We start from the raw sequence: 18,394 nt of genomic DNA, 5'->3' as shown, positions 1-18,394 counted from the left end.
GTCTTAATCTGAGTCTTTTGGAATTGGTCATTTGCCCTCAGTATAAACTGTTAGACCCACATATGGAATTTTTCCCCAGAAGCCGGAGGTCATAGTCTTGTTGGTAAAAATGAGGGAGGAATTGTACTTACTTGTATTTCTTATTCACTTTGTTAGTCTGTAGATTTCCTCCTATTTTCTAATTCCCTTTGTCCTCAACAGAAGTCATAGGTCCAAATCTGTAAAGTTTTCCCAGACTGGCAAATCTGTCTTCATCTTTTAAGTTAGCATTTTAGGTAATGTTGTACTATGTAGGTTGTGCTAGTAGATCTCCTATCTTTTTTTAGACGTTGCAAACCAGCATCAGTCCCCAAAGCAACCTAAATAAATGGAGGTCACCTTACTCTCATGTTCCCAAAAGCTTATAAAGAAAATAAAATTTTAGCATGTATGTATATGTCTGTATTTGTATATGTGTATGCACATATGAGTACAATTATTTGTGCGTATACGTAAATATGTTATATAAATATATATACGCATAGTTTGCCTGTATAACTAATGTAAATATTTTAAAATAGAGTGTTCAAAGTAAGCCAAGAGTTTTACTTCTTATTCTAAGATGGGTAATAATTGGAATATGTGACTAAATGTTCAGTTCATTTTTGCTAATCAGAGACTTAAACAGCAGAATTGCATTTTCCTATGAAACAAATTGGATCAAACATGGCAAAATGGCAGCCTGAGCATTAAGCTGAATCAAAAAATGGGAAATGCCAGAGCTTCACCTAAGCAGTGGCTGTCAGACAATAAGAAGTGGCATAGTAATCGGGAGCAATTGTTGCCAGGTTAGCACAAGATAAGAGCATACTCTTCTCTTTGTAAGTAGACAGCTAGATGGTCCAGTAGATGGAGAGCTGGACATAGAGTCAGAAAGACCAGAGTTCAAATCCAGCCTCAGACACTTATTAGCTGTGTCACCCCTGAACAAATCACCTAGCTTCCTTTCACCTCAGTTCCCTCATCTGCAAAATGGGCATAATAACAGCATGTATCTCTGAGAGTTGTGAGGTTAAAGTGAGTTCATATTTGTAAAACACTTTGTAAAAGTTAAAGTTCTACATAAATCCTAGCTGTTATCATTATGAGAGCTAATCATCTCTCCATCTCCAAAGAAAAAGCTATTGAGAACCAAAGGAGTCTCCAGCTTTGCTGAAGTCAGTACTGTCAGCCACTGAGCCATGAAAGATCAACAGTTGTGGAAGATGCATTCATTATAAGAAGTAATTTACAGAAAGAGTCTTAAGGATGGAACTGAGAGTGTGTGAGATACTTCTATATCAACAGATTGAAAGTTCAATGAATATCTTTGTTTTAGGTTAGTATTTTAAGTCTTAATTAGTTCCAAAAAAAAATATGCTAAGACATGTAATAAGTGATGAATCTCATGACAGCACAGCATAAAAGACAAACAATAAACATGAAATTTAATAGCTTGCCACACAAAACCCTGTCAACTGCCTTAAGTCTCCATTGGCAGAATAATCAAAGATGTCTGTTGACCTTCATCTTTCCAAGACCAATAATGCACTAATAGACATGGAATTGGAAGTAGGAAGCTATGAAACAATGAGGGCAGCAGCACAATCCAGACTAAGCCCCAATTCCACACATCTGCTCTTTGTGAACACTGTATGAAGATCAGGACTTTGGTCTTTATATCATTGAAGAAGCTGTTTCATGCCCGGAATGTCTGTCCTAACTCAAATGTTGTTCTTTATAACTTGCAGTTGCAATGGGAGAAACATTCAAACCCAGAGAGTCTTGGTGTCATTAAGAACCTCTAACACCTGGCTGAGCAAGGCTGATCATTTTTATAATCTTGAGAAAACAAAATCAAATCAGAGCAGTTCAGAATTAGCTGGGAGAGGAAAGGAGCAAAGGCAAGAGACTGATGAGAATGCATAAGGAGTGAGGCTCTGTAAGCCAGTGGCATTTAGGAAATATTTTGAGAAAGATAAAATATTAATGGATAATTTATTATAGCAAGTAGATGAGGTGCTTTTCCATTTTTCTGTTCAAACATGTAGCAGAGTTTCCCATGAGAAAGAAATTTCTCCTATACAAGGTTTCCCATGGGAAAGAAATTTCTCCTACCCATAGTGTCTTCGGGCTAGCAATATCTCGTTGACCCATAGGCTTTTTTTAATAGTTGGTCTCAATTATAAATAGATTTTATTCTCCAGGATAAGAATTGAATTTCCACTTGTTTACAGTACAGATAAAGTGCAATGTTGTTCACTTCTCTCCCGCTGCACACTTTCAGGAATTCAGAATGGCCAGATTTACACAGAAACTTAATTGTTATTTTTTTACCTACTGATGCCTTGGCTACAAATTTGAGTTCTTCCGTTTTTGGAAAGTTATGTAACATGCTCTTTCTTCTGGTGCATTTAGTTAACTTTTTCAGTAGTGGGTCCAGAAGTAACACTTGGGAATGGGGCTGCTTAGCACCTGGGAATTCACCAGGCATGCCTCATGGAGATGACTGGACACTCTGATACAGCTTAATAATGATAGGCTTGCAAACCTTCTCCAATTCTGTCTGCTGCTGCTCATATCCTTCCTTCTCAGCAGTCTAGTTCTTATCCAGCCAGTTGGTTATTTCATTATATTTGTCAAGGATCTTCTGTTTGTCCTTACCAATTTTGCCTTGGAGTTTATCATGCTCCATTATAGCCTTCATGTTTAAAATACATACACATACACGCATGTGCATGCACACACACACACACACACAAAAGACTGAAGTAAATTCTTGAAAGATACCTCACCTTTCTGGTTCTCATCTTCAGCCTTCAGTACTTCTCAGCTTCCTGGACAATCCACTCAAGTGACCTTTGTCATTGGCAGTGCAGATCTTATTTTCCTTACCTATGCTCTGATCTACAGAAGATACATTAAAGATGTCATTTGCATCAATGTCAAAGTCTTCAATCTAAGGAATATCCCTGGAGTCAGGGGCAATTCTAGGGAGCTCAAATTTGCCAAGTAAGTTGTTATTCTTTGTCATTGTTCTCTCAACTTCATAAACTTAAATAAGCACAATATTTTTTGTCTGAGTAAATGGGAGAGGTCTGTGTCTGCTTAGAAGGGATGGTGGTATGGCATTGATCAGAACTGTCAGCAAGTTTCAGTGCCAAGGAAAAGAGAAGTGACAGCCAACAGTAGCAAGTAAAAAGATTTATTCCCAAACAAGATGGCAGCCTAGACAGCTGCACCATAAATAGCTCTTTGCCATTGAAGATATCCTACAGAAAGTTTCTGCATCTTGGGAATATGAGTAGAACCAGACACTAAAACAATGTCATGTATTTGTGGCTTAATCTAGTTTGGCATCCCTTTGGGTCTTTTTCACAGGGCCCAGTATGCCATGGAAGAGGTCGGCATTTGGCTCTTCAGAATGAGCATGGATGATAGAAATATGGAAGTCAGTACTTTCATAGAGGAAGTCAATCACAATAAGAGGGCAGATGGGTGATGCAGTAGATAGAGTATCAGTGCAGGAGTCAGGAGGGCCTGAGTTCAAATCTCACCTCAGACACTTGACACTCACTAGCTATGTGACCATGGGCAAGTCACTTAACCCCAGTTGCCTCATCCTGGGTCATCTCCAGTCATCCTGATGAATATGTGGTCACTGAATTCAGATGGCTCTGGAGGAGAAGTGAGGCTGGTAACCTGCACAGCCCTCCCTCACTCAAAACAAAGTCAAGTACAAGTCATATCATTATTTCTCTGATGGCATGATCTTCGGCAACAGAGGATGAACACACAATCACAATAGTAGATGCTTTCCACGTTCACAACCGTACATACTCAGTGGACAACCCTCTTATTCTCACTGAAGTTTTTCTTGTACTTTCACTTGAACTCAGCAATGAGATGGTTAGCCTTGTGGTTATCAAAAGTCTTCTTCACCCAAATGCATATCCCCAAATGTAAATGACTTCAAAGATACCATCTTCAGTGGTAAGAATGGAAATATCAAAAATACTATCTAAAAAGTCAAAGATCAACACATTCTCTAAGCACCAACCTTTTTGTCCAAACCATAGGCAGTTGTAACAGTTGGCTCATCAATGATTCAGAGTACATTGAGACCAACTATAATTCAGTCATCCTTGGTAACCTGACATAGGGAAACATTTCCAGTAGTTGTTACTGTGACCACAGCATTTGTACCAGTCTTCCCAAGGTAAGTTTCAGCAATTTCTCTCCTCTTGATCAAGGAGGTTTCTTCTAGATAGAAGCTTTTGGTCTACCCTGTATATTCTCCTTAGACTTAGACCTACCTACATCATTCACCACCACTGAGTAGTGAATTTGAAAGAAAGTCCAATGCTTCATGTCTGATCAAACATCTGTGTCATCCTCTCTGTGACCCATTAGATTCTTGGTATCAGAGATTGTGTTGATGAGGTTCATTGCAGCTTGATTCTTTGCAGCATCACCAGTTAAATGTTCCATGTCAATCAACATGACCTAACTTGGGTTGGTTCTGTTTTCTTGGTCATTAGCAATGATCTCCACTTTCCCATGTTGGAAGACTCCCACAGAGGAATAAGTAGTGCCAAGATCGATGTCAGCAACCAGTCTTTTTAATAAGGTTACTGGGACATCAAAAGTTGTTGCTGCCCAATGAGGAGTAACAAGGGCTATTGCTGTGATGAGTAAAATTCTATTGACAGACATTTGCAATAATCTAAATGTCTCCAGAAGCACAAGAAAGTCATACTGGGCTAGACTTCTAAATCCACAGTACTTTGAGCAGTGCAAGATGCTGAGGAGCTTTGAACAATGTGCAGAGTGGTGTCTTAGGAAGAGTAATTTTAAGTTTGCCAGTCTGTAAAATAATTTTTTTAGATTAAAAGCCTGTAAGTCAATGTCAGGGGAGGACTACAGGAGACATGCAAATTCAGCCCCTTATTGTCATCTGCCTGTGATGCAATAACCTTCTTAGAAGTTTTCTTTCTCTAACACATTCTTCATATTCTACCAGAATAATCTTCTTTTTTTGTAGTTCTTTGCATTTCCAGCTATAAAATAAGAAGGTTGGACTAGATGATTTCTCAAGCCCCTTATAGTTCTCAATCCCATGATATAGTTGTATGACCCCTTTGCTCACAATCTTATGTCTCTCTATTTCCTGTTGAGTAAAGTTCAGGCTTCTTTGTTTGGTCTTTTAAGGTTGTGACCCTCTGGCTCCACACTACCTTTTCAGCCTTCCTTGCTTTTATTCCTCTTCATGCATACAAGGCCCCAACAAAACTGGCTATTCTCTTTCCCCATAACATATGATACAGTTTTTGTACCTAGAATGTCATTTTCCTCATCACCACCCCCAACTTCCACCTGTTGGAATTTTACCCATATTTTAGGATCAGCCAAAATGTTATCTTCTTTAGGAAACCTTCCCCAGTACTCCTGTGATTAATAACTTTCCCCCTCTGATCTTGCATAGATAGTACTTTATTTTGTAACTCTTCAGTGTGTTTACTATGTAATATAGTAGTATAGTTATCTGTGTCTTATCTAGTAGACTGTAAGCTCCACTCTCACAGAAATTATATCTTATCTAAGCTCTTTATCTTCCCCCAGCACCTAGCACGATGCTTTGTACGTGTTACTAAAGATCCCTTGGAACTCAAGGCAAATTGCCTCACCTCCCTTCCTTCTTGCTCACCCTTGCAGAGTGGCATTGAGATTGCTTGTAATGCATAACAAGCTCCTGAGAAATTCTGTGAGTCATTCCATAACAGATCATTTCATCTGGTGCTCCTGTAGTTAAAAGAATACATAGAACTCTCTTTCAGGCATGGAAACAAATCATGCTTGTTGGGAATAGGGAGCCAATTGTTCTGAACAGTCAGTGGGCCATAGATATGGTTTATAACTAATATGAAACATAAGGATGACATATATGTTATCCAGGAGCCTGCTAGACCAATCCTCTGGTAAGGTGCTCTTTACAAGTAGCTAATACGGAGGATGAATACTTTTTTCACTTTGTTTCCATTCATTGGCCTTGAGATAAATGCAGCCCCATTCCTACCCTCAGTTCTTTCCTCTGCCTTTCAATCTTCAGTATCCCAGGCAATAGGAATCTTCTTCTAATTAAAGTCAAATGTGTTGTCTACAGAATCTAAAGCAAAATGCAAGACTATGACAAAGGAAATGTTAGAAAAAACATTTACTGAATACATTTAAGACCATTTGTTAAAATGTACTCATAGCTTCACCAATCAAAACTCTAAAACTAGAGTGAACAAGAAATCTGTTGGTAAAAAACGTTGTTTAATTGTGTATAATCATATGAAGACCAGCCTAACACAGTGAGATGTAATGAAAATTATACTGGACTTGAATTTAAGACCTTGGTTGTAGGTCTGGCTCTGCCAGTTTATTTGCTTTTTATCCTTGAGAACATAACTTAGTGTCTCTGCATCTGTTTCCTTATCTGTAAAGTTGGAGGATAAGGGGAAGTACATAATAAATATTTCTGTTACCTACCTCATAGGATAAATATAAGGAAGACATGTTGCACCATATAGGATGTACCAAAAGTCAGCACAGTTTTAAGTTTCAGTATAGGGAAGGCTCAGAGATTGTGGGGTTGTTCCAGACTAATACAATAAAGCAAATAACCACAATAAAGCAAGTCACAAGAATTTTTTGGTTTCTGAGTGCAGGTAAAATTATGCTTACACTATACTGTATTTTATTAAGTGAGCAATAGTCTTGTCTTCTTTAAAATGTACATACCTCAATATTTTTAAAAAATACTTTATTGCTAAAAAATGCTAATCATCATTAGAAATCTTCAACGAGTCATTATCTTCTTGCTGATGGAGGGTCTTCCCTTGATATTAATGACTGCTGATCAGGGTGGTGGTTGCTGATGGTTGGGGTAGCTGTGGCAGTTTCTTGAATAAGACAACAATGAAGTTTGCCACGTTGATTCATCATTTCATTTGAACACTTAGAGGTCATGGTATTAATTGACCTAATTTCAATATTTTTGTGTCTTAGGGAATAGGGAGCCTGAAGGAGAAAAACAGGAATAGATGGTTGATGGAGCAGTCAGAACATATACATTTATCTGTTACATTTGCTATCTTATATAGATATGGTTCATGGTGTCCCAAAACAAATACAATAGTAACATCAAAGATCAGTGATTACAGATTTCCATAACAGATATAATAATAATGAAAAAGTTTGAAATATTTTGAGAATTACCAAAATGCAATACAGAGGCACAATTTGAACACACACTGTTGGAAAAATGGAACCAATAAGCTTGCTTGACACAAAATTGCCACAAACCTTCAGTTCGTGAAAAACATAGTATCTTTGAAGTGCAATAGAATTAGGTAAAAGTCTGTAGCTTAAATTTAGCAGTTTAGTTGAATTTAGAAATCGTAGCCATTATTCTTCAGATTTAGTAGCTTAAAATTACACTGACTTTTGGGATGTCCAGTTATAAATGTGAGTTATTATGGGGTAAGGGAGTGTCAAAAAATTGGGTACTGGTAAACTCTTTGACTTGCAAAACAGATAATTTGAGAGGAGCTATTTATATGAGAAAAGTTTTCCTTAGTTTTAAGCCTGCTTAATTGTTTACTTATAGGTATTGAGGTCTGGAAAAGGAAAGGGTGGAGAAACTTAAAGCTAAAGTAGTAAGGGCCATTGAAGGTAAAGGGAGGAAAACCAATCTATGACATCTTTGAATTAATGATATGGGGAAATAATATTCAACTTACAAAAATTTGATTTACATAATTTTTAGAAGTACATTTAAGTGGTTTCAGATCCCTCTTCTGATCCATTTTTTATTGGAGCAGAAAGGTGATTTAGTGAGAAGTGTCACATCTGGTTTCAAATTCTACTACCTCAAGTCTCTGCTTCCTGTTACTTCTGAGACACTGAACAAGTACCTTTACTTCTCTGGGCCTCAGGTTCCCTCATCTGTAAGATTAGTAGATTGGAGTATATGATTTTAGAGATCCCTTCAAACCCTAAAATCTCTTACCTTATGATCCTTAATATGTAAAACTAGCTAAGAAGAAAGAAAAAGACAGGTAAGAATAAAGTACCAATCTAGCAATCTTAGTCCTTGTTCTTGGCTATTCCTTTATGATTTTCGTACTTTCAGCAAGTATTTATTGAGTCCATCCTTTGTACGTTATTTGGTACTATGTACATAAAGTACCAATCTAGCAATCTTAGTCCTTGTTCTTGGCTATTCCCTTATGATTTTCGTACTTTCAGCAAGTATTTATTGAGTCCATCCTTTGTACGTTATTTGGTACTATGTACATTCCACTATACTCTGACTTTCATACAGAAGTATCTTAGGCATAATCTTGTTCTTAGCTAACTCATTCTAGTTGGGGAGACAAGAGACAAACTTGAAATGTGGAGATAACAGTACAAAAGAATATACTGGTAGAGGCTCAAATAACTGATCCATGTAAGTGTTGGTGATGGTTAATAGAGAGAAAAGTCATTGTGAATTGGAAGATTAAGAAAGACTTTGTGGATAAGGATGAGCTGGACCTTATATGATGAGTAAGATTTGGATAAGCAAAGGGGAGAAGCATGAGTAAAAGAATGGAGGTGGGAATATGAGTAATATCCCAGTGCATTTGGGAAAACCATTCTGGCAAGAGCAGAGAATTCATTTTGAGAAGTAATGGGAGAAAATGTTGGAAAAAGTAGTTTGTGACCACATTATAAAACACTTTGAATGCTAGGTAGAAGAGATTTTTACTTGATCTACAGGGAAGCAGTGAAGATTTTTGAGGCAGCGATTTTTTTTTTTTTGATGAAAGGTTTTTAAAAAGATTAGGTTAGCATCTGTATTCTGGATGGATCAAAAGGAGGAAAGACTAGAAGCAGGGAGAACAGTTAAGAGGTTGTTGTAAGGTAGTTTTGTAATAATCCTAAATGGAATTAACTCTGAAGCAGGTTGGGGAGAGTAGTAGCATGAATACAAAGGTGGAAGAATACATAGCATGTAAAGAGAGAAAGAACTCAAAGATGACTAATTTATGAGGCAGAAATACTCCACAAAAAAATCCAAGAGTTTACTAGCCTAGCATTTTTACAAAAGTTATATGAAAAGGTAGTATTCAATAGTGTTTTAGCTAACTATATAGTCATTTTTATCAAATAATAAGGCAAGAGAAATACTCTATCCTTATCCTCAAATCTTGCTTTAAGTATAAGCATTAATTCATGTAAGACTCAACCCCTGCCTCTCCATGCTGACTAGGAATTATCCTATAACCCTTCCAGGATCTTTCCTAATTTCTTATTCCCAGACTTTATTACCTCCCATTCATTTGCATCATGAATAATCATTTATTATCAATAGTAATCCAGCCTGTTGAAAAGGTATGTCCAAGTGTCAATAAGTTTATGGCAACCAACTTCAGTTCTGTGTTATTTAAAGAAAAAAATTATTTTGTAAGATTTATTGTGCTTTCTTAAATCTTCCCTGCCTTTTAGGAATGTATGTGTTCTATATTAATTTCTCTGAATATCAGTTTATAAACTACTTTTCTATTTCATATTCCAGTGACCTATGGAATGCACAGCTTTTGACATATTATCTATACTAACTCAATCCTCCATTCAGATCTGTTTTCATTTTTCTCCCTTCTGTGTACATGCTCCACATGTTTAGTAATAAATATTGGATTGATATCAATGTGCATTCATAGTCAGATAGTATTCAGAGTGACCAATTCCTTATCCTTTTCACACTTACTATGATCCTTGTTATATGCCTACAGTAACCTTTACTGTTCTTTAATCCATCCATAATAGCATAAAAGATAGTATTTTATAATACATATTATATGTAATATAATATATACAAATACAAATATATACAAATATACAAAAATATACAAATATACAAATATTTTAATGTAGAAAATCTACATTGGCCAAAAAATGAAATTTTTTGCCATAGCCAGTCTTAAAATCTAAGGAAACCAATAGAAACTCCCCGAGTAACTACCTGCTTTTGCCCCAAACTCCACTTTCCCACATTTTATTCTAGATGAGGGAACAAGGCTGTTTGTTCCACTTAAACCCAGAAACACATTAGTTCTATACCCAGCAACTGTTAGATGGAGGCAGAGCCCAATTTGACCCAAAGCCCAGAGGTAGGTTGCAAAGGCATTAAGAAAAACAGGCATTTCAAAGCAGAGAATAATCCTTACTTGTGTGAAGAATGTAAAGAGCTGTAAAGCCAAGTCTTGGTCTTTGTAGACAACCTACATCCACAGTTAGTGGATTAGGAGTAATAATCATGTTCAAATATAAAGTAAAACATGGATGATCCTCTCTAGTCTCCTCCATTGGCTCGCTCCCTTCCAGGATGCCTTCAGATAAGTTCAGGTCTTAACAAAGTCCCTGGTAGACCCTCCTCTCTGTCCCCTGTACGTTATTCTTCTATATTTCTTGTCACTTTCATAGCCATCTATTGCCTCTATTCCTGCTCTTCTTGCTCACTTCTCAATCCTTTGCACTCACTTCCCACCTAATCACTCAGCCCAAATCACACTTTCCAATAATATATCAGGAGTTGTTCTAAATGGTTTCAAAGGTGCCTTTTATCTGTAGATCTACGAACCTGTGAATATATGAGCTTTTGATCTCTTAATTGCCAAATCTAATGGCCATTTTTTAGTTCTCTTTCTTGACTTTTCTACAAAGATTGATATTGTTGATGACCTTCTCCTTCTGGATACCCTTGCTTCTATAAGTTTTTATGGTACTGTACTTTGGGTTTTCTTCCCATCTATTTACTCTTTCATAATATCTTTTGCTGGATCATCATCCATTTCATACTCCCTCAACTGTGGGAGTATCTCATAAACTCCCATTTTAATTACCTTTATGCATATGACTCACAGATACAAATATCCAGCTCTAGCCTCTATATTTCTTTTCTTTCCATATAGAAATGTTCATTTTTGTGGATGTTTGTCAAGTTCAGAATAACAAAAAAATTAATTTTTATGAAGCCAAAGAATGGTTAAATTTCCTCTTGATAATTTTCCTATGAGGTCTCCTATATAATATATGGCTTCTGCCCTTTCTGGCATATCAAAATGAAGGCATTCTGTTTCTCAGGGTTTTTCACAAGGACATTTAACAAGTCCTAGAAATAAAAGGTTGGATTTGTGAAAATATCCACTTGCCTGACTCTCAAGTCATCTGTCATGACTCAGTATTATTTCCATTTGTTTGGTGAATTTATTGGAATTTCAGACAAGACCTTTCTTATATGTGATTCTAGGGAAAGTAACTGAGGAACTGTGTCACCTGGGGGCACAAAATGCTTTGACTGCCACCATCCTGAGGGAGAGAATATTGAGGTAGTGCTAAACTTGCATAAGGCTACATACAGTACAAGAGAAGGAAGTCTTAAATGATCAGATTTTGGGGTAACTCTTAAAGTTCCTTGGCCTCTGTTTTATGATTTGGAATTTGTAAATTGGAGAGGAAGAGAAAAGACTATTGCTACCATCTGTGTGTGGGCTATATGTGAGCTACTAGATGTGCCATCTTATAATTCTAGAAGTGCTGTGATTGGGTAGAAAGGATGTGAGTTAGTCACCCACTGTGGTTCAGTGGTAAGAATTTTGTTCAGTCATTTTTCAGTCGTGTCCAACTCTTTGTGATCCCATTTGGTGTTTTGAGTTTGGGTTTGGGTTTTTTTTTTTTTTTTTGCAAAGACACTGGAGAAGTTTGCCATTTCCTTCTCCAGCTCATTTGAAGGATGAGGGAACTGAGGCAAACAGGGTTAAGTGACTGGCTCAAGATCACATAGCTAGTAAGTATCTGAGGCCAGATTTGAACTCAGGAAGATGAGTCTTCCTGACTCCAGGCCTGGCATTCTATCTACTGTGCCACTTAGTTACCCCAGTAGGAACTTAGAACCATTAAAAAGGCACATTTTCACGTCTCCCTGTCAGGTAGTAGGGACCATTTCCTGGGAATCAGTGAGATAGAGCATCGTCAGAGATAAAGTCTTCCTGAACTCACAAAAGATGAGAGGGATAGAAGTTTTTAAAAAGAATAAAATGAACCTGATATTTATTTGTTCTCTTTTTCTTTCTTTCTAGGAGTGGTCACACATTACTTGCCTTCTGGTTTTCCCGTCAAGAAGGAAAGCTAAACCGACAGCAGACTATTGAATTGGGACATCATATTCTCAAAGCACACATTTTTAAGGTAGCAAGAGAAATCAAAGCTTATTGTCTCCATTATCAGAACACCACCAAACACTATATGCATGAAGATACTTGTTGCTTCAATATAATCCCCATTTTCTTAAATTATATTATTATATTATATTTCTTAAATTATATCCTTAAGAATCTTAAGAGTATAATCAAAACCTCAGGTGTACAGAACCTTCAGACCTCTTTAAGAACTCAAAAAATCACCAAAACTTATAAAATTTATTTTTGTAATTATTCATTATTTTGTACTGAAGTTTTTATAAAATGTGTTAAGGCTTCCCTGCCTTATGAAACATACTGAGCATTATAATTTAACCTTTTAGTAATAACCCTAAAGTATGCTCATGATAGACATCAATTCAAGGTAATAAAGACTGTAATAAAAAGCTCTCTTTATAATGTATTAAGGTTTCTAGGGCTATTTGCCCTCTGTGACCTCAGATCCTAATATTTTTAAGATTCTGGTTTCCTCTTTTTATAATTCTTCTATGTCTTTTTCTGATAGCTATCACCTCTCATTGCTATTCATGGTAAATATCTGTAGCATCCCCTCTCCCCCTTCCCTTCTAATTTCCTACTTCTAATCTGCTGTCAGCTTAGACATTAGATAATTAGTAGAGTCTGAGGACCTCTGCAAACTCTCAGGGGTAGAAGGGCTACTATATGCTTTAATGCATGGGACTTTGTGATATCTATTTTAGTGTTAGGGTATCTAGCCTATCACCACTATGTAAATCAATGAGAAATTTATCTGTTGCCTTTGAGATAACGACTTTATCTCAAAATTTAGTAGAGCCGAAAGAATCCAAAATCCAACTTTATTTTAGGCAGTTGAGACAGTATCTTGAATTTTCTTCAGTCTTCTTATGTTCATCTCAAACAGCAGTCACTTGATTTGTTTGCCTGGATACATCTGTGCTTTCTCAGGCCCCACCTTCTCCCTTCCAGAAACACAGACTCATTGTTATCAACTGAGAGAGAGAGAAGCCACAGTAAGCCCAAGACAAGGAGGAATGTGGTAATGAGTGGGAATTCTTACCAGAGTAAGAATAGCAGAAAGGGAATTTCAGGCACAAGAGAAGGGGAAGCCATCCCCAAGTTAACAGCAGAAAAGACAAGGACTATAATTTTAGGGATAGTGAAGAGGATAGAGATGAAGGAAATATCTACATGATAAAGATAATAACAGTGTTCTGTCCACTGAGCACAATTAAAATGGTTATACCCCTTTGTGAGCCAGCACAAGAGGCAAGGATGACACATTCACTAAGGGAATGAAAGCACACTAAGTCAGGGCCTAAGGTCTGTGTCACAGCAGTGGCTGGCTAGCCACCAGAGGCAGCTCCTTACACTTGTTCCTTAGTGTTCCTCATCAGTGTAAGGGCTCCGTAAAATAGTATCACAGCAGGGTCCAATGCTGCAGGCGGTAGACTGGTACATGTAATTCTCAGAAAGCTAGGACGATTATACTGTGCACAGTGCCATGCTCTCAGTAAACACTTAATAAGTTTTCATTGAATTGAATTGAATGCCACAGCAGTAGATTTGATGAATGAGGAAACTGAGACTTACCTTACACAAAAGATGGAGATGGGTTTACACATCCCGGCAAATGCCTATACTAAGCCATGGCCTTGTGGTTCCATCCTTTTCTGTTCTTGTGTGGTAATTGTTATAACTCCCTGGAATTTCTTTCCATAGAATTCAGAATCCAGGATTTGGATTTTTTTAATTTGTATTTTGATGTTGTCCTATCTTGTCTGTCCTTGAGTTATGGGAATGAAGTAAAGTTTTTTCAAGTCACAGAAGAAAGCATCCTATGATTCAAATTTTCCCCTGCATTCTATTAATTCATGTGTGCTTAAGATTTATTAGTCTAAGGTTTTTCCATGCTGTTACCATAAAGGACAATAGTTAGCTAAGACGTCAGTCTGTGGCAGTAAATCAACTAGTTTTTATTATGTGCCTCCTATGTACCAGGAGCTATGCTAGGTACTGAGGATTGAAGTCCAGAAAGGAAATAGTCCCTATTCTCAAGGACCTTATATTCTCATGGGGGAGATATAATACATATTGAAGAGTGTTGGCCAGGGTAGTCAGTGTTGGCCAGGGTAGTCAAAGTATGGTCCAGAAGCCCCTGGGGGTCTCCAGATCCCTTTCAGGAGGTCCACAAAATTACAGCTATCTTCATAAAACTACTAAGATGGTTTAATTTCTACTATGGTAAATACTGGTAGATATAACTCCATATACAAAAGCTCTTGAGAGAGAGAGGATTCCCAATTTTTAAGAATATAAAGGGGTCCTAAAATAAAAGTTTGGGAACTGCTGGTCTAGGCAACTGTAGGGATTGTAAGTAGAGCCATACAGCAGTAATTTGTTGCACCTTTTCCAGTAGCAATGATAATGTTGATTTGATCTTTGCTCCCAGAATTAGATCAAGATATGGAAAGTAGGGGAGGGAATAAGAACAGAGAGGTACAGTCCAGTAGTGGATGCATGGCAGAAGACAAGATGTCCATGTGTAGGTCCTAGCGTCCTAGCAGATGGCTAGAGGAGATGTGTGAAGCATGGTCCAGAACCAACTAACTGGAGCAGGTTGAGTGTTTCCTGTGTTTTCACAGGCATGGAGGTAGAAAACAGCAATAAACTGTGTCTTCTACTGCATCTTCTGTCCTGATGGTACCTCAGAACAATCTTAAATGAAGCTATGATAGTGCTTTGCTACCCCACAAATCCAATTTGAAAGCTTGGGTTCTTGTCCTTACCAAGCAGTTCCTCCTTAAGATACTCACCTGGACTCTGCTGCATCTGTTCCTCTTTCAGTCATTTATTGTTCATTTTTGTTCAGGGAAAGCCTTTCCACAAGTGAGGAGTCTGAGTCACCAAATGATGTAGCTCTTTGCCTTTGTAGGACTATAGAGTGGAGTGAACTCTGAAACTACACTAAGTAGACTGTGTTATTGAAAGTAGCACGTGGAATCCTTCAAAAAATATTGGAATTATGAAGCCTTATTTCTTAAACAAGCCAACCTGCTATTTAGTGATACCTCCGCTTAAAGTTTTGACATATTTCTTTATACATGAACAAATCTGCTGAAATGGGTTATATTAGCACAAATCAATTGAATTTGTATAATAATAATGAGTGGCCAGAAGATGCTGGAACTATTAGTGAAAGGCCTATTCACTCTTTTCATTACACCCAACTGTTGCAGATGATGGCTCATCTCAGAAACTCAAGAGTCTCACACATGGTATTGAACAGGGGCCATGGGGTATGTGTAATAGGACAACTTAGGGACCATTCTCATACAGAATCCTAAGTAGAGGAAGGAAGCTCCTTTGTTCAAACTGTATCCTGTATGTGATATGCACTTGTCGCCCTCTAGCTATTGAATTCCTATCCATTCTTTAAATCCAACTAAAACTCTACCTCCTCCATCTTTGGATTCCACCTTCACAATCAGCAAAGACTGTTTTCTACGCATCTCTGGTTCACTTGTCATATGGGGTTTGTTTGGTTTTTTTGTTTTTTGGGGTTTTTTTTGGTTTGGGGCTTTTTTGCTTACAGTTATTTGTATATGTTTTCATGTCCTTCCCCTAGTCTAGGATCTCCATTGAGGTTCTGTAGATGTAGCTTAGCTAAGGGCAGCTGGGTGGGTGCAAAGGATAAAGCACCAGCCCTGGAGTCAGGAATACCTGAGTTCAAATCTAATCTCAGACACTTTTAAGCTGGGTAACCCTGTTTGCCTCAGTTTCCTCATCTGAGACAGAAATGACAAAACACTCCAGTATCCGTGCTAAGAAACTCCAAATGGGGTCATGAAGAGTCAAACATGATTGAACGACAACAAATTTTAGCTAAATATTTTGTTGCCCCTAGTCCTTAACAAGAGAACCAATACTCTAGGCAGCTTTGAGAGCTAAATCCCCAGCATAGCAGGCTAAACGAGCTACTGGTTGGCTACACCATAAAAAAAAGAAAGTATGTAGTCTAGAGAGTTAGACAACAGAATATAAGCACTTTGAAACCTCCTTTATCTTCCTAAGCCATAGCACAAAATCTTTAATATGATAGATACTTATTAAATGCTTGTTGAATTTTAAACTGATTTCACTTTAGCCTTTCCCTCCTCTGCACTCCTGGCATTTGTAACTAGGAAAATAAACCCCATTCTAGCAATGAATTAGGCACCATAGACCTGTCCAGTGTTCTTTAAAGTAGTTTGACTTTCCCTATCAGGATGGGAGGATCAGCAGGGGTAGTTGGTGCCAACCTTTCCATTCTTCCTTCAGCAGCCCTTCTCTTTCTGCATCAGGGAGTAGGAGAGAGGACTGAGCACAGAGATAAGGAGGTGTTTCTAGAGAAGCTGGCCCTGCTATGACAAGGACATGACCACATTCCCTTTTGAATTTCATTTTATATTCTGTGTATTTTTAGATTTTCCTGTATGACCTTCATTTTTTTCCTTGAAATAATTATGCTTATTGATGACTATTAAATTCATAATTTTTAAAATATAATAAGAAAAAAAGAACATGGTATAATGCTTGGAGAGCTGGACTAGAATCAGGAAGACCGACCTAGGCACAGATCCTGCCACTGACACATACTGATGGTCTGACCCTTGCCAAGCAAACCGTTTAACCTCCCAGTACCTCAGACCACTCTGTAAAGCTACAAGTTTCAGGGAAGGTGCTAATCTTCATTAATGGAGGTAATTCTTCACTTGGGAACTCCTTACACCAATGAAATCACAGGGCTGATCAAAAAATATGCATGTATGTATGTATATTTACATGTATGCTGTGTGTGTCTATACACACATGCACAGGTATCTAGAGATAGTTATATAGATATCTATCTAGAGATAGATATATAGTTATATGTAATCTATTATAGATTTCTTGATCTAGATATCTATATAATAGATCTCTTATAGACAGATATCTAGATCTAGATAGATATCTAGATATATAATATGTTTTGTATATACAGACATCCCTCATAACCTCAACTGGGCTCTCACTGCTGCTAGACAGTCTCTCTTATCTATTCTCCACTTTTCACAGAGACAGGGTTCTCATATTTTGCTGAAAAACTTAAAACCATGTACCAAAAACTCCCTCCTCATCTTATATCACTCCAAAGCCATTTTTCTCCTTTACCCATCTCACATGAAGAGAATTTCCCCACTCCTTGCCAAGACAGGCCCCTCTAAACCTGCCCAGGTGATTCCATTCCATCTTGTCTGCTTGTCTTGCCGTCATCCCCTCTCTCTCTCTCTCTCTCTCTCTCTCTCTCTCTCTCTCTCTCTCTCTCTCTTTCTTTCTTTCTCTTTCTCTCTCTCGCTTATCTTCAGTCTCTTTCAGTCAGTCTAGTGTCTGCTTCCCTACTGCCTACAAACATGCCCATCTCTTCTTCTTTCTCAAATACACATATATACATGTACACACACACACACACACACACACGACAAGTCCATTTTGTTAAAAAGATGTATTCAAGAAAAATAATGGGAGGCACACAGAGAAACTAAATACATCTCTTTATAAAATAAAAATAATATGCCCACTGGATTTGTTGTTCCATAAACCCATGTTCAATAGCCTTTTATTCTGCACATCACTGAAGGAATAATCTTTTGTACTAATGAAACTAGATAGCAGACAGGTCAGTTTGGTCGTTCCTTAGAGAACATTTATCCTTGTGGTGATGCTCATCTCTAATGTCAGATCCAGGAGGTCAACAGCTCACTATTGAACATACTTTAGCTGGATCAGAAACTTGAATATCTCAATATTTCTTTTTCAGGGTTTGAGTAAAAAAGTTGGGGTATCCTCCTCTATACTCCAAGGTCTCTGGATCTCCTACAGTACTGAAGGTCTTTCTATGGCATTATCATCTTTACGAAATCTCTATACTCCAAATATAAAGGTAACCAAAGCAGATTTTTTGAGAATTTATATGAAAATCTTTCTTGTCATTAATAGGTAATGCTTTGTCTAGTTTTCTATTTTCATCAAAAATTCCCTTTCATTTAATCCATCTGTGTTTTCCTCCCCTCTACTTTCTGCCCTCT

At 37.5% G+C, this 18,394-nt stretch overlaps 1 protein-coding gene across 13 annotated transcripts in view; it reads left to right on the top strand.

Moving 5' to 3' along the window:
• TANC2 (tetratricopeptide repeat, ankyrin repeat and coiled-coil containing 2) overlaps nt 1-18,394 on the top strand; it is a 551,137-nt gene that overhangs the window by 483,212 nt on the left and 49,531 nt on the right. For all 13 annotated transcript variants that reach the window (XM_072645876.1, XM_072645869.1, XM_072645875.1 and 10 more), the window contains 2 exons: nt 12,189-12,297; nt 18,127-18,249. In XM_072645876.1, the coding sequence (XP_072501977.1) occupies nt 12,189-12,297; nt 18,127-18,249 (232 nt within the window). The remainder of the gene's footprint in view (nt 1-12,188; nt 12,298-18,126; nt 18,250-18,394) is intronic.

Source organism: Notamacropus eugenii, chromosome 2 (assembly GCF_028372415.1).
Source record: "Notamacropus eugenii isolate mMacEug1 chromosome 2, mMacEug1.pri_v2, whole genome shotgun sequence".
Classification (NCBI taxonomy): domain Eukaryota; kingdom Metazoa; phylum Chordata; class Mammalia; order Diprotodontia; family Macropodidae; genus Notamacropus; species Notamacropus eugenii.
Note: the sequence above shows the minus strand (reverse complement) of the source record. Positions and strands in the feature narration are given on the sequence as shown.